This window comes from Physcomitrium patens, chromosome 21 (assembly GCF_059467195.1).
Source record: "Physcomitrium patens ecotype Gransden chromosome 21, ASM5946719v1, whole genome shotgun sequence".
In the NCBI taxonomy this organism is placed as follows: Eukaryota; Viridiplantae; Streptophyta; class Bryopsida; order Funariales; family Funariaceae; genus Physcomitrium; species Physcomitrium patens.
Window position 1 is genome coordinate 2,983,663 of NC_143430.1, and position 23,423 is coordinate 3,007,085.

Sequence of the window (23,423 nt, forward strand, 5' to 3'; positions counted from 1 at the left end):
ATCGACTAGAATATGGCACAAATGAGGGTTCCAATATTTTCATCTTCATCTTTTCTTTTAATAGTTCTACTAATTTAGGTAAATGTGTCCTCGGTACTGGAATCGGTCTTAGATTCCAAAGTACATGCAGTACAGTGAAGATAACCATAGGTGTTATAATATTCGGATCTACACACCCAATTTCATAAGATTCGAAGGCAAACGATCTACCTTGTTTAGCCAACATCTTTCTGAAGCAAGTAATTTCTTCCAGTAATAAAGAACCATCAGAACCAATCTTCAATTCTTCAAAAGTCTCTTTAATAAACTGATGTCCAATACTCATTGGATCTCTTAAACTTGCTTCTTTTGATGCTTCTCCCATTTGTCCTTTAGAATCTTTTGGCAATGGTCTAGCAATAGGCTTTACCTTCTTATCTGCCGTTTTATATCTCGTCTCTACAGTTACTTCTGGTGCTTGAAAAGATTCAAGTATGATATAAACCTCTCTTGAATGAATCTCAAACAATCTTATCATTATCCCCTAACCCAATAGATGTAATCAATTCCAATGAATCTTCCACTCCATTTTCTTCATAAACATCTAAAATCCTCTCATCATCTTGCAATGTACCTAACTTGCGTAATTCTCTTTTAATATTATATAATCTTTTTCTTTCTTTTCTTTTAAAATCATCAACTTTTTTATACATAATATTTCCATTCTCCAATATACCAATAAAACTCGCATCAAAGGTACCTTCATCTCGCGAGAGTACCTCCTCTTTTGCACCTCCATAATCTCGCTTTATAGTGGTACCTCCTCAAAATCCTTAAATCCTTCAACAATCTTTGGCAATGGTTTCTCCCTCAACCTATCTCGATTCCGTTCATGGTTAGGAAGTACTGTTAGAAATTGTACAGCTTTCCTCCCATCTTTGCTACGTACCCTTGCATAAGCAGAACCATCGTCAAGTACTCTTGTTTCCATTCGTGTTGCCATAATATAAGGTTGTCCTAAAATCAACGGATAAGACGTTGTATCTTGAACAAAGAAATGTTGCTCCATCACAACATCCCCAATCCAAATTTTGACATCTGGACAAGCTCCATATAATTTGCCCCGTGTGTTATTAGCTGCTCGAATTACCCATCCAGGTTCCACATCAATTGGCCATTTTTGCTTCTTATAAAGATCTTTAGACATGAGATTTATTTCAGAACCATGGTCGACTAAAGCAACATTTGGTTCTTCTATATCTCCTACTTTCACCAATACCTCAGTAGTTGCGCTTGTCCAATGCTTTCGAGTATAATAGCTCAAAGTTTCCATTTCCTTGTCACTAGAATCTTTGAAACGTACTCGTTGATTATACCCATTCTTTTCATTTGTTGGTTGCTTGTAACCAATATCAACCTCTTCTTCATCTTTATATATTTTTGCATCAATAGCATGATTCATTCCAGTTTCGTCCATTAATTGCCTCTTTCGCTTAATGCTGTCAATGATAACATCATGAAACTCCTTCTTTGCAATTCCCAAGACTTCTTTCAATGTGAATTCCACCTTAGCATTTAATATACGTTCTTCCAACACTCCTTTCAAATTTTTTGCTGCTTCAATGTCAGAAAGTAGCTTATAAGCAATTGATTTGCCCTTATCTTTTGTCTCCCTTGTTTTTTCTTCCAATGATGCTGAGGTATCTTTTACAAGCAATTCTTGTGAAGCTGCCTCCCGAGCCTTGTCTCCTCGAGTTTGCCTCTTAGAAGAATTTCCTTCTCTTATATCATCAAAATTTCCTTGTCTCTTTTCTTCCATCAAAGCTTCATGTTGGTTCTTAGCAATATATGCATGAACTGAAAGAGACTCAACAAGATCCTCCCAACCTGTTGCACTTCGTATTGTAGCTGCAGTCCTCAATAACGCTTCTCGAGGTGATTTCCCTTCTTACATTGTAGAAATGGCAAAAGCCCAAAACTCACTAGTTTTTGTACTTCTACCAAGGTCATCATCTACTCTAGCACCATAACTTGCACTTTCTCATGCTGCTGTTTTATGCTCTTTTAAGTAATCTTGAACCAATGCTCTCATTCTTTGTTTGCCAAAATTGGTTTGATGAAGATCCTCCCTATCTTTTAATGCTATCTTTCTATCTTTTTAGCAAATAATTCCTTGCTGTATCATATTATTAAATTCATTGCAATCTTTCCTAGTGTGAGAAGCATCATTATACCAAATGCATCTTTGTACATATCCTTGTTTTGAAACATTCTTCAAATTATTTGTAGAAGTATTGTCTCCAAGTCTTGCCAATTTGATTTGAAGATCTCGCATTCCTCGTATAATTTCTTCCATCCCCATATCTGCTTTCTTTGATAAGGATGTCGAAGGTTGAACTGTAGGCATTGTTGGTGGTGTTGTACATACTGGAGCTTTGGGTGCTTGTACTGTTTTTGGAATATTGCTCCTATCCTTCCTCCTTTCTTTTTTTGTAAGCAACTCCACCGCATCTTCAACGTTCTTCCACTTCGTTGTGAATCCTTCATCTTCTTCTTTGTCTTCAAGAAGGAGTTTTAATTTCTCTTGCAATTCTCCATCAACAGCTTGAAGAAATAGATCAACTTTGTTCGGCTCCAATGTCAATTTTTCTACCTTCGACAATTGAGAGTACTGCCTCTCAAATTCCCTTAGTAGCTCTGTTGCTTGCAAATTCTTATTGGGCCGTTCAATCCATTCCAGAAACAGCTTCTTAATAACGCGATCAGCATCTTCCAAGAAATATTCGTGTTTCAATGCATGTAAAAAATACCTCCCATGAATTCCCATAACGATCTGTAATCGATGTAATATGGTCACTTATCTCTGGTATCATGGCAAGTCCAAATAATTCAACCATTTTCTTCTCAGAAACCCGATTTAATTCCATTTCACGAACATAACATCTTAAATACCTTGAAATATTCTTCCCATCAAATTGATCAATTTTATTGACCACTGCTTGCAATGCTTTGGTTGCCAAAGCTTCCTTTCGATCATTGCTTTGTTGTTGCTGTATTGATAATGAGAAGGCTTGAAACATACTAGCAATAGATGGATCCATGTGCATACCTTGTCCTTTAGAAGAATCTCAATCAGAAACTCCTCCCAAAAATCCTTCAAAATTTTTATTTTCGTTTTCTATAAAATAAAGATAAGATCAATTGAAATCGAATACCTTCCACCTCAAGCTTTCAAGTCGGGTTCACCACTTATGTCGTATTACGTGCTTTTCTGCTCGAGAACGCGTCGGACGTATGGCTGTAGAAGGTAGTATGGAGATTCGCCAATATTCAAGCAGTTTATCGGTTTTTGACTATTGGAATACAAACAACTGCAAGAATATACCGTAAATCTATACGGATGCCCTTCGACTACTTGTCAAAGTCCTTTTTACCCAAGCTGGTAGGTCTCTAGACGTTATAGAGAACCCCGAACAACCCAAACTGCTAATCTTCGATACCGCTTTATACTCACGATCTTGTATCCACTGACTGTGTTGTTAAATTAATCCAATAAATTTCATTCACTCCGCATACTCAGTCCTATAGACACCCTTTTAACACTTCATCACAGACGTAACTCGATTTCACAAAACAGTCAAGAGTAATCAAACCCACTTCATTAAAAATCCTGATTCACCATTACAACACTGACTTCAGCAATGATTGCCTCAGTCTTCCCAAAACCCTATGAAGAAAAAAAATCCAATTCTTTGTCTTTTTTTCCCTTCCTGAAGCGTGAAGCTAGTTCTCTGATCCTTCAAAAAACCCCCCAAAACTCTTCTCTCCTCTCATTTCTTAACCTTAATTCTAAATTTCTTCAATCTTCCATCTTGGATCCGAAATTGGCTCCCGCCGTCAGAGCTTGGATCCAAAATTGGCTCTTGCCGTCAGAGCTTTCTCCTCCATTTTTACCTTTAAGAGATCCTTTTATCGAAAATAACGTTCCCTGAAACGGCACAGAGAACAGGACAGCTTAAAACAGAATCGAAACCTCATAATCGGGACCACATTGAGTTGCCCGACCAATTCACGTCTCACAATTCAGGTCTCATATTGGCTAAGAGGCTCGTAGTAACGTGGATGTTCTCGAAATTGGTCCGCATTGGATTGTCTGACCAAGTCAGGTCTCATATTGGATAAGAGGACCCGGATTGGATGTCTTGAAATTGGATCCAATTGGCTCTTTAAACCAGGCTCATCCGTCGTTGAATTGGTCCATTCCCTTTCTGCTGACTTCCGTTATTGGAATCGAACGGAGCATTTCAGTATGCCCTGGCTGACTATAATGGGGTGACTGAACCTGGCCTCTCAGTATTTGCACTGGAGTTGGTTGTTGCTCTCAATATTCGAGGTAACTGAATATTAATAAAAGTCCCCTTACTTTATATTTTCACGGTATACTCGTGTTAAAACATGACACCGTAAGAGAGGAAAGGCTGGTACTCTTGATTGTTGATGGAATGGAAAATACTTCTGTGGTTGAAATTCACAGTTGTCTAGAAGGTTGAGTATGCTGAATGCATGCGTGGTTGTGTTAATCTGATTGTACGGATAGAGGATATCTACCAACAGTTTAAAGAAGTATTGGGAGTTGGCAAATTGGGGGTTGTTTAGGATTTCTATGATAACTAGGGATCTATCAACAGGGATAAGAGAAATATCGATGAGCGGCCAAGGGACATTAGTGCGGATTGCAGCATAGCCTCACAATTTGTAAGCGGGGTTGAACTGGAACTTCTCGAGCATTCGAAAGGGCTTGCAGAGACACTAGCGATAGATGTTTCACAATAAGTCAGAAGGACAGATTGAGGATCACAGCTTGCCGAAGTTCACGGTTTAGGATTAAAGTAATTAACAATAAAGATAAAATATAAAATATAAAATAAATAAAATAAAATAAAAATAACCAAAGAAATTGAAGTTATATAGGGTCTCTAGGCATTTTATATTGGAATTAAGCTTTTACATTGCAATCCGATATAGATTGTATTTGGGTAGTCAAGAACCTGATAGACTGCTTGAGTACTAGTGAAACACCATACTACCTCCTACAACCAGATGCCCGATGCGTTCTCAAGCAAGATAGTACGTAATACGATAGCGTCCAACTTATAAGACACATGTCTAATTTACAATGCAAGTTTCTTAAGTGTGAGCCATATGTTTAATTTATACTACAGGTAGTCAACATGTTGATACGTGGCCTCCTTATTGGCCAAGTTTTCAACCTACCAATCACCTGTAGACATGTATAAAGTCAAAGCAGTGTCTTTGAAGCTTGTAGGAAGCTTTCCACAAGATATTATCATATTTATCTACTTTGACTCACTTCTACCTACTCTTATTATCTAGATAATTATCAAGGTAAATATGTATACATGTCAGTGACAATTGGTGGCTAAATGTGCATTATGAAATTAAATAAAACTATCATTTAATATACAAATGTCTCAATTATAATTATTATCAATTATAGATTTATATTATATATGAAATTTGGACTTTAAACAACTATTACTAATTTTATCTTAAGTCAATAAGTATGTGTTGGTGATGATTGAGTACTTTTCTAAGTAGATAGAAGTAATGCTATTATCTAATAAATTTAGTAAAAGAATTACTAATACTTTTTCAGACAAATTTTTGTCCTGATTTGAGACTTTAATATAAGTTTTTAATAACCAAAGAAGAAAATTTCTTAAAGAATTTGAAATTATATATGAAAAAGCATGAATTGATTATAAAAGAACTTTAAGGAATTATCCAAAAATAATTGGTTTGGAAAATACATAGTACAACTTATAAAAAGAATGCTTTAAATAATATAATTTAAATAAGACCATCATAAAGCTTGAAACTTATAATTTTATTCATTAATAATGAATTATAGATTTATCAAGCAAGCTTCATTAGCTTTATTTTTATCTTATTTTTTATTATATTACAAAGATTAAGTGTTATATAAAGCTATCAAAAGAAATATTGATACCATATAGTTATTATAGATTATTCAAATGTATGAGCATCAATTTATAAGAAATAGGTAGACTTATGCAAATAGTTAATGTCAATTGCTATCAAAAATATGAGTATTGTGCAATATTGAAATACTTTCAAGTATATTATGATTTGAAGTAGGAATTACAAGCCATATATAAAGAGTTTTTTTTAAGAAATTATGTCTACTTGCAACAAACTACATCAACAACTTTAGATGTAATAAGAAGATATTTCATTCTATGTTTACAAGAGATTTTCAAGTCAAGAGCATTGATACTAGAAGGTTGTAATAGAAGGACTTAAAAGAATTGTACATGCAATTGTGCACCATTTTATTTGCCACATATCAATGGTAGAATTAAGACTTAGTTGTCATATATTGTCAAGAACAAGAACAAGATAAAGACAAATGATAAGTGAGACTTTTCTCAAAGAAAGATGAAAAAATAGAAATAACTTGATATATACATTAAGAAAGAAACTAGAATGGCTATTGCCAAAAGCCAAGAAAACCAAAGACCCTTGAAACTAGACTGGAAGCAAGAAAGCAGTTGACAAGAGTGAAGAAGGCTTCACTCTTATCTCTACATATACTATCTAACTAGAGGCTATGTGGCAATGTTCTATAGGACCTCCAATATGTGTTGACTTTGTAAGACATATGCCTTGACTTACAAGGCAAGTTTTTTTACATGTAGGCCACATAATTAGCTTGATCTCTAAGCTAACATGTGTAGCACATGGCCAACTTGTTGACCACGTTTTTAATCCAAAAAGTCAATTAAAGACACCTATAAAGTCAAAGCAACATCTTTGAAGCTTCTAGGAAGCATCTATACCAAATACTATAGAATTAATTTACTTTTATCTACTTTTATTTACTTCTACCTATTTATATATATAATTACAGACTTACATGAGTATGTCCATGACATTACTCCTCCTTCTAGGGACGAGTTCCACAAGGAGCGGTCATCATATGTTGAGAAAATCTATAATGTGACAAATTGTATTTGCCACATACTCTGATCTTTGTTCTCTTTGAAGATGATTGATAGGGCCTCTCAACCATCGGTAGTGTCCCATACCAGGGCAGTGTCGTAATACATGAAGTCTTGCTTGAAAATGCTCCGAGCACCTAGCTGTGGAAGGAAGAATGGAAATTGCAATAATAAAATCCTAATTCTAATAGAATACTAACAATGCTCTAATTAGACTATAATAATACTAAGCAAGCTTAATCAAATTCAAAAAAATCTCAAAGAAATTTCAAACAAACAATAAAAATTCTTAAAGAAATAATAGAAGGATCACAATTATCACTCAAATACATCTCAATTCAATCTTAATTTAATTCTAGTTAAAATCCTATTAAATTTCATTAAAACTTTAGGCCAAACCTAATTAAATCTTAAATCCTAATAAAATCCTATTAAACTTCATTAAAACTTTAGGCCAAACCTAATTAAATCTTAAATCCTAATAAAATCCTAAACCGTAAATCAAACCCTAAATAAATCTTAAACCAAATCCTCAATCAAATCCTAAATCAAATCCTAAATCCTAAATCAAACCCTAACAAAATCCTAATCCAAATCCTAAATAAAATCCTAACCAAACCCTAATCCAAATCCTAAATAAAACCCTAACCAAATCCTAAACCTAATCCTAAATCCTAACCAAACCCTAAACCAAATCCTAACCAAATCCTAATACAAATCCTAAATCCTAAATCCTAAATCAAATCCTAAATCCTAAATAAAACCCTAATCAAATCCTAAACCAAACCCTAAATCCTAAATAAAATCTTAACTAAATCCTAAACCAAACCCTAGTAATTCCTACAACAAATTTAAACCTCAATAACTAATGAATAAACCGTTGATTTTAATTCAAATTTTGCATACTTCTTAAAAAATAAGTTAAAAACAAGAACAAAAAAATTGAAAAGGATCGGAGTTACTAAATTGACAATAACCTCAAAAATGTGCTCGGGTATTGGCCGGCCTCCTTCTCATATCTTGATGTCAATCTTCTAGAGCCAATATCTCTCTTTTGCACTATTCAATTGATCTCAAAATTCTCATACATATAGAAAAACAAGTCTAATATCCTCTCACATAGGTTCCACTCCAATTCAATTAGTAAATTGCAAGAAATCTTAAAAACTCCCACTGGACCTAAAATTCTACTTTCTAAAACCTTGATCCACTTAAACCTCAATATCCTTCAATTCAACCATTAGATCAAGCTCAAATTCACGAAAAATATTAAACACAACTATAACCATAAATCTACAAAATTTCATCCATAGATCTATTCCAAAACTCTTGAAATCATCCAAAATATAAACCCTATTTTATTTCATAAAATCCAAGTCATCCAAAACAAACCTTGACATTACAAAGCTCTTACAAAGTCATATCAACTCCAAATCATCCAAAATCAACACCCAATCTGAATAAATTGGATAGAAATCCTATCCAATCTACTATCAAATCCCACTATCCGATCTGCCAAAGAGTCTCGGAGTCATCGTCGAGACTCGATTTTGTGCCTCAAGGTCTAATTTCGACCCTAGTTTATAACCGGTGTTGTGCTGTATCACGATTAATAGGTGAAAGAGTGTGGAGATTATTATAATTTAGGAGATCTTAGTTCAAAGTATTAGAACAAATTATCTAAGAAATATAGTTAATAGTCAAAACGGTAGAAAAATTAAAAGGTACCAATGTTGCCTTTTAGAAAGGTGACTTCTACTTACTTTGTAGTACCATAAGCAAGGCAAATCAAAGAACATTGGAAAAATAAATAATATAGGCATCTTTAGAAGGAAATTAAGAGTAAATTCTAGAAAAAAGTTACTTAGAAAAACTAGATATTGATATCCAAAGTGGGCTAGTTATGAACCAGGATCGAAATCAGATCCTAGGGCACAAAACTGAGTCTCGACGACGACTCCAAGACTCTTTTGGAAATCAAAGAGTGAGATTTGAAAGCACACTGAATACGCTTTTTATAAACGTTGATTTTGGGCAATTTGGAGTTGATATGACTTTGTAAGAGCTTTGCAAAGTCATAGTTTGTTTCGGATGACTTGGATTTTATGAAATAAAATAGGGTTTATATTTTGGATGATTTCAAGAGTTTTGGAATAGATCTATGGATGAAATTTTGTGGATTTATGGTTATAGTTGTGTTTAATATTTTTCGTGAATTTGAGCTTGATCTAACGGTTGAATTGAAGGATATTGAGGTTTAAGTGGATTAAGGTCTTAGAAAGTAGAATTTTAGGTCCAATGGGAGTTTTTAAGATTTCTTGCAATTTATTAGTTGGATTGGAGTGGAACCTATGTGAGAGGATATTAGACTTGTTTTTCTATATGTATGAGAATTTTGAGATCAATTGAATAGTGCAAAAGAGAGATATTGGCTCTAGAAGATTGACATCAAGATTTGAGAAGGAGGCTGGCCAATACATAAGCACATTTTTGAGGTTATTGTCAATTTAGTAACTCCGATCCTTTTCAATTTTTTTGTGCTTATTTTTAACTTATTTTTTAAGAAGTATGCAAAATTTGAATTAAAATCAACGGTTTATTCATTAGTTATTGAGGTTTAAAATTGTTATAGGAATTACTAGGATTTGGTTTAGGATTTGGTTAGGATTTTATTTAGGATTTAGGGTTTGGTTTAGGATTTAGGATTTGATTAGGGTTTGGTTTAGGATTTGGTTAGGGTTTGGTTTAGGATTTAGGATTTGGATTAGGATTTTGTTTAGGATTTAGGATTTGAATAGGATTTGATTTAGGGTTTAGGGTTTGGTTAGGATTTGGTTTAGAATTTAGGATTTGGTTTAGGATTTGGTTTAGGATTTGGTTTAGGATTTGGTTAGGATTTGGGATTTGGATTAGAATTTGATTAGAATTTGATTTAGGATTTGATTGGGGTTTGATTTAGGATTTAGGATTTTATTAGGATTTAAGATTCAATTAGTTTTGGCCTAAAGTTTGAATGAAGTTCAATAGGATTTTAACTAGAATTAAATTAAGATTGAATTGAGATGTATTTGAATGACATTTTTGTTCTTTCTAATATTTTATTTAAAAATTCTTATTGTTTGTTTGAAATTTCTTTGACATTTTTTTGAATTTGATTAAGCTTGCTTAGTATTATTATAGTCTAATTAGAGCATTGTTAGTATTCTATGAGAATTAGGATTTTTTTATTGCAATTTCTATTCTTCCTTTGACAGCCCAGTGCCTGGAGCATTCTCAAGGAAGACTTCACGTATTACGAAACCGGCCCTCTCTGAGTATCAACATCTAGTTTTTTTAAGTAATTTTTACTAGAATTTACTCTTAACTTTCTCCTAAAGATGTCTATATCATTTATTTTTTTAATCTACCTTATTTTGTCTTATTTTTTGTCTTACAAAGTAAGTAGAAGCTATTTTTTCTAAAAAGGTAGTATTACTACTAAAAATTTTACTACCTTCCTATCTTTTATCCATATTTTTCTATATTTTCTTTTAACTTGGCTCTTCTATAATAAGATCCATATTAGCATCTTTTACCATATTGTCGTATTATAATACGATAGCGGGAAGACTACAAAGTTATTTGATCATTGTTGAGGCCTTCATAACTTCCTTCGAATAAAACATTTGAAACACCATTAGGATTTGTTCCTATCTCTAATAAAAAATCACCAAACATCGAGAGTCCCTTCTAAGGTAGTGATATCAAATGCATTGTATCTTGCCATCTATTCGAGAGAGAACATGTCGTTCTTGAAGATCTTCATCTCAATTGCATCATCTTGAAGGTTGTGACAATCATAATATCTCATCTGGTAGGTCAGCAAACGAAGGCTCTTGAGTCGAATCCATTAGTTGTTGGTTCTCTATCTCCAGAGCGTCACAACTACAAAGAAGCTACAAACAAGGATTGAAAGTAGAATGTCATCTTGCCTAGATCTTGTTTCTTTTATAAAGAAGATTTTCATCTTGATTTTGATAGATGTCATCGATGAAAAGCCTCCACTACCTTTGCTGCATTTGCAAGATTCTTTACTAGCTCCTATGTGCATTCATTAATATCATATCCGCGCTAATGGACAAGATATTCTAATTTATTTTGGCGCCGCCTTGAATCTAAGACTTCTTTCACTTCAAACTCTTCATTATTGTCCACTTCTATAAGAAGAGATGGAGCTTGTCTTTTTCTTGATATGTCCACTGTCTTGTATGGTTCAAGAAGACATGTGGAATATTGGATGGATTTTCATTGACTCCTGTAGATGTAAACGATATACAGCTGAATTGATTTGTGCAGAAATAGAAAATGGTCCAAGCCTTCGATAGTCCAACTTGTGACAAGGACGAGTAGTCTTCATATTGTGATGAATTAACCATACCTTATCACCCATGTGGAATGGTGGTTGTTCCTTTCGATAGACATCCGCATTGACCTTTTATTGTTCTTAAGCTTCTTTTAATTGCGCCTTCATCGTTGCATGTAGCTCTGATAAATGAATTGCCAAATCTTTTGCAGCAAGATTATCAACTTTTGAAAAGTCAAAAGTATCAAGTCATGGATAATAACCATAATTATCAAAGAAATGTAGTTGTTTTATAAAAGAATGTACTATGTTATTGTAAGCAAACTCTGCCAATGGCAAAAGAATTGTCTAATCATCTTGTTGGTAGTTAATGGTACATCTTAAATATTGCTCCAAAACTTAATTGACACGCTATGTTTGTCCATCAGTTTGAGGATGGAATGCCGAAGATAGTTTTATATTCATTTTTAGAATCTTACAAAGATTCTACTAAAATCTTGATACAAATTGAGTTCCCCTATCTGATATAATATCCTTGGATAATCGATGATAGCGATAGATATTATCAAGAAAGAGCTTAGTTGTTTCTTCACTTGTGATAGATTTTATACATGGTACAAAATATGCCATCTTAGTAAAATAATCTACTATCAAAAATATAGAGTCATAAGAACCTGAGATTGGAAGATCCGTGATGAAATCCATAGAAATAGAAGACCATGATTGTTTTGGAATGGGTAATGGCTGAAGAAATCTGTAAGGTTAATGACGAGAAGTTTTTGATCTCGAGCAAACATCACAAGATTGTACAAAATCTTTGACTGCTTTCCACATTTGTGGCCACCAAAAGTCCCTGGATATTAGTTCCAAAGTTTTATTGTATCCAAAATGTCCTACTGTTGAAAAGTCATGATGAGCTTGAAAGACATGTAATCGAGCTTCACCTTTAGGAGCATATAGGCGTCCCTCAAAATATAGTAGATTCTTCTTGAATTCAAACTTGGAAGTATCATGAGACTTTGAAGGATTTTCTTTAATATCACAAATAAGAAGATCAGAAGACACACTTGACTGAACTTGCTTAATAAAAGTTGAATCAATAGTTAGTATTGATTTCATTGCTCGAAGATGAAGATGCTCTGGCTTCAAGAGAATTGTTCATTGTTGATCAAAAGCAGCATCTCTTTCTTTTGCTTCAAGATAAGATCATCTAGAGAGTGCATCTGACAAACCTTGTTGTTTTTTTGGTCGATAAGTGATCTTGAATTTGAATCTTGACAAAGACATACTTCAACGGCCTTGGCGATGATTCAAAACACGTACTGACATAAAATATTCAAGGTTCTTGTGATCCATATACACTATGACTGGGCTGGAAGCACCTTCTACATAAAGGCACCATTCTTGAAACGAATCCATGATTGAAAGAAGTTTTTTATCGTGGATCTCGTAGTTGATCTTGGCTGCTAAAAATTTTTTGGAATGAAAAGCTATTGGATGAAGTTTATCATCTGTTCTCATTTGTAACAATACAACACCCAAAGCAAAGTCTAATGCATCTATTTCCATAAAAAATGGCTTAAAAAAATCAATGCGATACAAGATTGGTGCAGAAACAAACACTGTCTTCAAAGCTTCAAATGCTACTTCTGCTTCTTCATTCCATTGAAGTTTGTCCTTGCAGGTCAAACGTGTAAGTGGAGCTGTAACTTGAGAGAAGTCTGATGAAGATCCGATAGTAGTTGGTAAATCCCAAAAAGCATTGGACATCTCTTACTATTTTTGAGATCTTCCAATCTATAATAGTTTGAATTTTCTTAAGATCCATCATAAGTCCATCATTTGAAATGATATATCCTAAGAAGTCGACTTGAATAGTATGAAATATACACTTTTCTATCTTGGCATAGAGTCCTATATCTCTTAGTTTTTGTAATACTTGGCAAATATAAAGATCATATTCTTCTGTATTTTAAAAATAGATTAAGATGCCGTCTAGGTAACAGACAATAAAATCATCTAAAAACTTCTAAAAGACATCATTCATTAGGTGTTGGAATGTTGTTGGTACATTTGTAAGTCCAAAAGGTATGACGTTGTATTCAAAATATCCATACCTTGTTCGAAACGCAGTCTTCTATTCATCTCCTTTTTTGATACGTACTGAATTGTATGTTCCCCATAGATCTATTTTTGTATAGATCTTAGCTTGATTCAACTGATCAAGAAGTCTTGATATCAAAGGTAGCGGGTACCTATTTTTTATAGTGATTTTTTTGAGTCCTCGATAATCAACACACATCCGCAATGATCCATCTTTTTTCTTCACGAATAAAATTGGAACTCCTGCTGGAGATTTGGAATGGCGTATGAAGTTCTTGGCCAAATTCTCTTCAATATACTCCTTGAGTTCAGCCAATTTATTTTGAGATAAATTGTAGATTCGTCCAAATGGCGGTTGTGCTCCTTCTCGAAGGTCAATTGAGCAGTCATAGGAACGATGTTCTAGAAGAGCATCCGCATTTTTTTTCTCAAATACATCTTTAAAATCTTGATATTTGGCTTAGAATGCCTCTTGAAGTCTTTCCACCACTAAAAATAGGTGTGGCATAAATGACACAAGGTGATCCTTCTTTTGCAACATACAAGAAAGCACTTGCACCTACAAATATAGGTTTAATTATACTAGACTTATGACTTTCTACTTGATTAACTATACTCTTAGTTATACTTTCCAAAAAGTCAAGACTACGAGAAGTCCAATCTATTTTAGGGTTATATTTTTCTAGCCATGATAAACCTAAAATGACTGGATTAAAAGAAGATCTAATGATATTAAATATTATAAAGCTACTATAAGCATTAGTTGCTATTTCTATAAGAAGGATTTCATGAGTAACATCTTCTGAAGATGATAGATGACTATCTATGACTTCTACATGAACAGATTTAGTTTTTTTTACTAAAAATATGCTATGTCTTTTAGCAAATTTTTTATCTAAGAAACATGTTGAGGCTCCTGAATATAGTAAGGCAAAGGCTTTGAGATGTTTAGGTCCTAGAATAACATTTATTGTAAAACATGGAGAGGGTTCTAAGGAGAGGATAGGACCTTTACTAGACGTTGTACAAGATTCTAGCCGCACGATCCCTATTGAAGCTAGATAAATTTGTTTTCCGATATGCTATCTCTTTTGATCGCCATACTCCTCATTTTATGGTTGCGTCATTTCTTTGGGCAATGTTGAGCAGTGTACTTAGGTTCTCTACAATATAAGTACAATCCTTCTTGACAACGACGAGTCTTTTCTTGCTCAGTAAGAAGTTTGAAACATACTGCATCAATTTTTTTATCCTCTACTTCCGAATGTATGTGTTGAAGAGATGTTGGTGTTGCTATTGAATTATAGTTACGTTGAGGTCTACTTGTACGGTTCTCAGATCGGAATTCAAAAAGACGGCTGTCACACTTCACAGCAAAGTCAATTGTTTGACTCAATGTTTGAGGATCAGGTAAGTTGAGCATTAATTTTTTTACCTCATATTGTAATCCGTAGAGAAATTGACTAATAAGTGCACCATTATTCCACTTGATATCAGTTACAAGTTGTCAAAATTGTGAAGCATACAACATTATTGATCGATTGCCTTGTCGTAAAATACGGATCTTATTGGTTGCAACATGAATTGCATCATGTTCTCCATACATGGATCGAAACTCCGCCAAAAAAGCCTCTAGATTATCCAATATTGGATCTCGTCATTCAAAAAAAGATGAAAACCATGATAATGCTGAACTTGAAAGAAGCGTAGCAATGAATCTAACTTGCGATCCTGGAGTTGGATAGCTTTGGGGTTGAAGTTCAATCACAAGTTGTACTTGATTGATAAATCCTCTAAACTTTGATTTAGTGCCATCAAACTTCTCGGGTAGGGCAATTCTTGGTTCTCTAACATTGGAAAGGTGTTCCACCATAGGAAAAGGGACATGATTTGGTGCAGATGTTGAAGCAGCTCCAATCATTTCTATATCTTCGCTTCCTGCCACTCTTGTTGCTCCTTCTGGTGGTAAATTAAGTTGATGCATCGCAAGCATTAACTCCCTCAATTGCTCTTGCATTTGTGCCATTGCACTCTTCATTTCAACAAGTTCTGTCATGATAACACTTGGGAAAGAGAAGATGTCTAATATTGCTCAAGACAAATAGAAGAGAGGACTTGAGAACAAAGAAAATACTAAGGAGAATATCAGTTTAGAAGAGGGTAATCCGCAATTTCTAATATGCTTATGTCTTATCAAGAAAAAGGGGTAATCCACTCTTAATCAAGATTAGACAAAACTCTGATATTATAAGTGTACTCTTGTAAATCTGTTAAGGACAAGAACATGATAAAGATAAATAACAAGTGAGACTTCTCTCAAAAAAAGATGATAAAATAGAAATAACTTGATATATACATTAAGAAAGAAACTAGAATGGCTATTGCCAAAAGTCAAGAAAACTAAAGACTCTTGAAACTAGACTGGAAGCAAGAATGGAATTGACAAGAGTGAAGAAGGCTTCACTCTTATCTCTATATATACTATCTAACTAGAGGCTACATGGTAACGTTCTATAAGACCTCCAATATGTGTTGACTTTGTAAGACACATGCTTTGACTTATAAGGCAAGTTTTTCTACGTGTGGGCCACATAGTTAGCTTGGTGTTCAAGCTAACAACATGTGTGGCACATGGCCAACTTGTTTATCACGTTTCTAATCCAAAAAGTCAATTAAAGATACCTATAAAGTCAAAGCAGTGTCTATGAAGCTTCTAGTAAGCTTCTATACCAAATACTATAAAATTAACTTATTTTTATTTACTTTTACTTACTTCTACCTATTTATATATGTAAATACTGGCTTATATGAGTATGTCCGTGATATATATTTTAATTAGATTAAAATATATATCATGTGGAATTGCTCAAGGTATTGCTATAATAATTTTATACTATGTTTGTTTGATAAGGTAGAATTTAGATTATTTAAATCCATTAGTAGAAGAAATTCTAATTGGTGATTAGTCATGTCTAAAGTGTGTCAAAAATAGTAGATGTTTAAAATACATGTTATAGTTTTACTTGGATTATCTTTTATATCTTATAAAAGAGGTATTTAGAGATTTGTCATTAGAAGAGACTTTAATACATGCAAAAGAAGAAAATAAAGGAAGTATTTTTGGCCTACTTATTAACTTTTTTGTATGATTGTCTTTGATATTTATTTCCTTTCAATGCATCTTCTTTGTTTATCTATCATTGTAATAATGGTATACTTTACACATTTAGTCATTACATATTGATATTTTAAATGTGGATTATATTCCAACTACATAATATGAGGGTATATTGCTAAGACATGCTACTCAAGCCACATGATATATAAAGTGGTTGTAACTTGTTGTCGCCACATGATATATAAAATGGTTGTGACTTGTTGTCACAAGCCACTTGGATATATTATGGTAGTAAAGTTTTCACCACAATTTGCTTAGTATAGAACATATATAACTAGTGTTAGTTGGTATCAACCATGCAAATCGTATGGCAATGCACATGGCACAAATGATATATTTGTTTTGATTGGTCTTTAGGTTGTAACTCGTACTTGACTATACAATGTGGAACAGGTTTTTGAAGAGAAAACTCTCTATAAAAAATGACTTTTAAGTCGTTATACAAGAAATGTTTTTAATGTTAGACAAAATCACTTATACAAGATCCTCTTTCAATACAAAAACAATGCTAGAACTAAAGAAAACTAAGACTCAAATTGTACTAATCATGTTATAAACCAGATAACAAGGAACAAACTAAGACTAAATTCCCTATTGAGTACCAAAAAAACATAGTTTTCCAAATTACGAGTATCGTGCAGAATAACTAGACCTAGACACATTATTGGCTTGACATCCTGTATGTTGCTCACACTAGGTACTGATTTTTAGACACCAAGTTATCTTCCAAAAATGCAAGTGAATACACTAGTACGTGCAAGGACATTTTACAATGCTAGACTGGCTGGGATCGAATTCTTGAATTCACTGCGGACTGTCGGCATGATCGTGCACAAGGTAAAGCATTCAGCCCACTGAACCATACAACAGAGCCTCCCAGCAATATCCTATGCTCCAAAGGTGAGACGGGCAAGATAGCAGATATAGCTCACCGATCACTCACTGATGCTATTCAAATATCGAATAAGCTTGCCAAATATTCAAATCTAGGGAAGACTACTACAGTACAATCCTCCGAGATGAGAGGAAGAGATTTGGGAACACATGAGTCTGTCAAAGGGTGCAGGTATCACGTGTAAAATATATGGATGCACCCAGAATATATATGAGTTTGCTTACTCCCTGTTTGCCCTCACTGGCTTCTGCGCGTTTTCACTACCAGAAGGTAGCATCCTGGATTCATCATCTTTAAATGGTGCGTCCCGCTTCTTCATGTTTCGTTTGATATGAGGATCCACGTCACCACTTTCATCAACTTCGCCTATGTTCCGGAACTTTGCTGCTCTTTGCTGAATCAGTGCCTCTGGATCCATCTTCATCAATTCCTATCGAGTGTGCACAGAAACGATTGTGAAAAGAAGTGTGGATGTTCGCGGTTCAAAATGCTCTTCCGTTTCAAGACTAAGAGTACAAATTCTAAGCAGCATGTACACTCTGTGGACTAAGTCCTACAATTGCGGTTTGGATCATAAATACTCGTAGACCAAGTCATTAATTCGAATCACAAAAATCCTAACACTGTGAAACATGGTGGAGGTCACAAGGCTTAAGCATAGAATGGAAATAACTCTTAATGCTCGTTTAATAGCAACTCTCTTGGTAGGAAAAGAGCCATCAATGGCAAGAACACGGAAACCTATATGAACTGAAAACATTCACTTACTAACCTTCATTTGCCTCAAGATCACCTCCTTCAGGTTCTTGGATGTCTGAATAGGATCAGAGTGTGCACCACCTACTGGTTCCTGAGCACATCGACATCAGGGTGATGGTGATCAAACCTCAAACCATGCTGGATATCCATTACTGTGGTAAAATTCCGAATGGTGTTTAGAATTAACTGTATAGTACTTTCCCTTCAGAGGAATACATAATTGACTTAACGTACCAGAACAACTTCGTCCACGATACTTAAATCTGCCAACTCCTTGGCAGTAATACGCAATGCTTCTGCAGCCTGAAAAGAATAAAAAGGTCAGACCCGTGTGGAAAGCGAAGTGTCTGGACCAATTAATCATTTATAAAAATTGGGCACGAGAGGTTTGAATTGGCAAGAAAATATCGATTTAGTTATTTACTACCTTGGGGGCAGCTGCGGCTGTCTTCCAGAGAATGGCCGCACATGCTTCTGGGCTGCATCAAACAGACATCACTTTCAGAAATGAGGATCCGGATTATTCATCGCATTGACTCGCCCTAAAAGTCGTTAATAGTTCATATGAATACTTGACGTTGATAGCAATCGCACACCAAGATGTGCAAGCCATCAGTAAAATGAGAATAATAAATCTTCCCACATGCAAATAGCTTAAGAAAAATAGCATTTGATAGGTGATGTGACCAGTATTCACCTTGCTACATAATATACAGCATTCTCAAGCATTATCATCTTGTTACCACATCCGATTGCAAGTGCGCCTCCAGACCCACCCTCTCCAATTACTGTTGCGATGATGGGCACTCGAATACCAAACATTTCTCTCAAATTAAAAGCAATGGCTTCTCCCTGCACAGTCCCAATCAGAGAAACTATTCACATTTAGCACCTTGACGAATTGTGATGCAAATTTCTAAGTCATCAAACACCAATTTTAACCGCCACCTAATGTGTAAAGCAATGCCAACCAAGCGTCGTCATGCACAACCAAATCCATTCACGAGCAAGAACCACACTAAGAATACGAAGTGAACATTGTCGAGGTGTTCGCTCTCAGTGGGAAAACGACGAACATACTTGACCAAGTTCTTCAGCTTTGATGCCAGCATATGCTCCGGGGGTATCAATAAATGTGAGAATAGGAAAACCGAATTTCTCTGCATGTCTCATAAAACGCAAAGCTTTCCTATATCTGCAAAGGATTAAATGGGCACAACAGAGAGTAAATATGTAGGATACAACACTTCCGGGTTCGTGTAGCCAGGAGTCTAAATAAGTTAGCACTATGGACAAGGGAAATAATATCCTCCCAAAATTGTTGAAGTAAGCAAGAAAATTATAATATTGCTGCACATAACTGCAACACCCTGGATGTTTCGGTTGTTGACGGCTTTGAGCTTTGCTAGTAAAGGAGCTTTCTAAAGACAACTTCTACATCTCGAACACTGTAAAGCACGTGCTCGATCACAAAACATTTGCCATTGGCATTGGCATTGCGAAGTTACATAGAAACGAACGTTAACATACCCATTTGGCATTGGCATTGCGAAGTTACGGTAGATATTCTCCTTTGTATTTCGGCCCTTCTGATGACCAATGAACATGAAGCTCATTTCATCCATTGACCCGATACCACAGACCAGTGCAGGGTCATCAAATCCAGCTCGATCGCCATGAAGCTCAACCCACTACAATTCAGGATCTAAAATTTTAGTTGAAGTCATATCATCTGAGTGGTACTGAGCACAGCATAAAACCATTGAAATACACTGCATGCGTTGTCCAAATTAAAACTCTTTAGCTAGATGAATTACCTTATCGGTCATATTCATAACGTGGTCTAACATTGTTGGTCGATTAGGATGACGAGCCACACTAAGGCGCTGCATTGGTGTGAGTGCCGAATATAGTTCCCTACGCACCTGCTCAGCACAACAAAAGTTACACAGGATATCAAAGACTAAAAGGAACAGAACACCAGGTTTCGTCCAAATACCCCTTACATAAGAAAGACTAAGCGAACATTCGCTGTACGTAACGAGTGCTAATAATTAGGTCCCCTAAAAAGCGTGGGAATGTATCTGAAAAATGACGTGAACAGATTAGCGAAAGGTGATGGCTAATGGTGATCTAAGCTCAAATTCTATTCGACTAGGACGAGACTTAACATCCCGAAAGTCCTGTGACGACTTGAATTTAAGGACACCGATGTAATTGCTAGCAACTCAATGCATTATTCCCCGCAACAGTAAGGTAGCTCCCAATGAACACAAACTACGGTAACTTCTCCGAGAAAGTGTGTATCCAGAGTGTGTACATCTAAATTAAGTGTAAAAAACTTCTTTGAGTAAAAAGAGAGAGGTGAAATTCCAAATGCCAAAAACATGCCCAATTTAATATCGAGGAGTCCAAATTGATCGAGCAGATGTACTTTCCACACAATCGAACTTGCGATTCAACGTTGTCGTCTACCGGCAACCCCTTTCGGTTCTCATGTGTGACTAAAACAATTTATAAAAAGTTAACCGAATTCGAAATAAAAGTTAGAGATAACAGGGTGATCACCAACCTGATCATATCTCTCTTCAAGCTCGGCAATTTGTTCGCTAAAATCCATTCCAGTTTTATTGGCGAGCTCCCGAACCTGTTGTTTCATTGCACGAGAAGTTTACTTCTTAGAGTGTCGAAGGAAACGATGGAGAGAGAGAGAGTCAGGAAGCGAAACAACAATCAAGTCTTCATCGTCTTGGGCATTGAGCAAAAACCCAGACCTCCGCAATGCTGGAAAACGATTACACCAAACAGAACGATGAACAGCAGCATGCAGGTCCATTCACGACCTGACATTTCAGCTACAAACGCATCAAATGACCCCTATGAAACGAAGGCGGAGTAGCTCTACAACGGATGAGGCGAAACAGAGGTAGGTCGGGCGGGAACCAAAAAACAAAAAAAAAAAAAAAAAAAAAAACAACGCTTCTTACTTCATCAATCTTGTTCTCAAGGTCAACAATAGGTCTTTCGAAGGGAAGTGTGACAGGCTTCGGCTTGTTGGCAAGTGGCTTGAAGCGATTGAGATACTTCAGAGCACCTGTAGTAATCTCCCCCTGGGGCAATTTCTCGGGCCATGGATACTCATGCTCAGTACCCTTCTTCCCCTTCCCGATTTTCGCACACACCACCACAGATTTCCCCCCTCCTCTCGCAGAAGCTCCTCTCCTTCTGCAGCCATTCACACCCAAACCCACGTGCCCTACACAATGCACGATGCCATTGCTTGCGCTCTGGAGGCTTGTCGCTGCCGCCCCGCCGGCAAACTCCATCCCACTCCGTCTTCGCTCTCTAACTCCGTGCCAGCGACACCCACAAAAAAAGCAATTACCGCGTGCGACCTATCTAACGAAACCCAAGGTCACAAACGAATCCCACGAACACCATGAACATGAAGGAGGAGGAATGCTGCGCCGGTTAAGGGAGAATGAATGAGATGAGGGGGAAGCTCGCGGGGGCTGTAGTCGGAGGAACCAAGGCCGCGTCGTCGCTCTGTTACTCGAGAGACAAACCACGCCGACAGGCCCGGAACGCGCCGGATTGGACCAGGCCGGGCCGGGCCGGGTCGGGCTGAGTCAGCACATGCTGAGTAGATCTCTCTCTCTCTCTCCCTTTTCCACGATTCCACCTTTTTATCATCTCCCAGCATCCATTTTGAAACGAACATCCCCCCTTTAATGCACCACGGATAATAACCCTTTAATATGCTTTTTGCAAATCCATTCTAAGCTCTTCATTATTTGATGATTGATGGTCTTACGTTTTGTTTCACATTTATTTGTTTGTTTATCAGTGTGCATATAGTTCTTTACTATTTTTATTTTTATTTTTCTCTTATTTCTGTCATTTCAAGAATATGGTTTAAATGGCTAAGATTTTAGTTGTAGAAATCCTTGTGAACTGCCTCATTTCTTGTAAAATGGTTAGAATATAATGGAAACTTTAAAAAATAAAAAAGGATTGTTAATACATTGGTATATACAACTTTTATAGTATATAGAACATTGTATGCAATGGAATTTATGTTTTCTTTCTAGTTATTTTAATTAATAAAGTTAGTAATATAACTGATAATATAAATCGATATGAGTTTTAAGAATTGCAATTATTATGAAATTTATCTATGTACATATACATATATTTAAACCTTATTAATAAAAAGCTATAAATATTATAAGCATATTTTAGAATATGTATTTTTGGTAAAAAGAACAATGTATAAATGTGACAATACTAAAAAAAACATTGAAATAATACATAGAATTAAACATAGATTATGTAGTCATTTTTCTTTTTTTTATTATTAGTGATTATGTGAATAGGTGCATATATACTTTAATATATCTATCTATCCATCTTTATATATATATATATATATATATATAGGAAGAGAGAGAATCTTCTATCATTTTTTTAAATAGGAAAATATATGAGCTTCTCACATCACAAATTTCATTCACTGAGGCATATTAGAGATGCACTAGAATTTTTCCAAGCATAAGCCTATTCAGTTTCATGATTCCTGCAAAACAAATATACAATAAAAACATATTTTACATGAACTTTAATAAACATAAAAAATGTTTTGAAAGTAATATAAGTAATTAGTATTACAACACATTAACTTAAGAGTAATTTGTGGTTAAATAATATATATTTTTTAAAAAAATTGATATAATATGTAGACCAATTTTAATGATGTATTTTAAGTAATATAATTCTTTTTACAATTAGTGTTAATAAATTTTTTTCAAGTAAAATAAAAATAAAAATAAAAATAAACAAAATAATAATAATAATAATAAATTCTAACAGAAAAAAATTTAATCATAAGTTTTTTGAAATATTGTTAGGTATTTTGTAATTGGAATTTAACATAAAATATTTTAAGAAGCATTCTCTCTCTATGAAAACAAATAATTTTTAACTTCCACATTCCATGGAATAATTTTTAATAAATCTTACAATTTTAATCATAAAAGCTTCTTAGAAATCAAAGTAATAAATTTTTATATTATAATTAACATCTACTATGAAAAATAAATTTTATAAAAAATATTATATAAATAT

At 34.8% G+C, this 23,423-nt stretch overlaps 1 protein-coding gene across 1 annotated transcript; it reads right to left on the minus strand.

Annotated features, from left to right (window-relative positions):
• Window positions 1-17,346: 17,346 nt before the first annotated feature.
• LOC112274477 (uncharacterized) lies at window positions 17,347-21,772 on the minus strand. Its single transcript, XM_024504023.3, has 10 exons — window positions 21,287-21,772; window positions 20,872-20,946; window positions 20,117-20,224; window positions 19,830-19,990; window positions 19,380-19,494; window positions 18,997-19,151; window positions 18,727-18,778; window positions 18,534-18,602; window positions 18,313-18,390; window positions 17,347-17,970 (listed from the first exon to the last, which is right to left on the minus strand). Exons 1-10 carry the CDS (start codon window positions 21,623-21,625, stop codon window positions 17,761-17,763), a joined length of 1,362 nt encoding a protein of 453 aa, XP_024359791.1. The 5' UTR covers window positions 21,626-21,772; the 3' UTR covers window positions 17,347-17,760.
• Window positions 21,773-23,423: the final 1,651 nt, after the last annotated feature.

Bases quoted from the DNA above. Each gene is read 5' to 3' on its own strand.
- LOC112274477 (XM_024504023.3), bottom strand. From the start codon at position 21,625: ATGGAGTTTGCCGGCGGGGCGGCAGCGACAAGCCTCCAGAGCGCAAGC. The intron at 19,495-19,829 runs GTATGTTAACGT...AATCCTTTGCAG, and splicing joins GCAATGCCAATGCCAAATGG to ATATAGGAAAGCTTTGCGTT. The intron at 17,971-18,312 runs GTTAGTAAGTGA...CACACTCGATAG, and splicing joins TGATCTTGAGGCAAATGAAG to GAATTGATGAAGATGGATCC.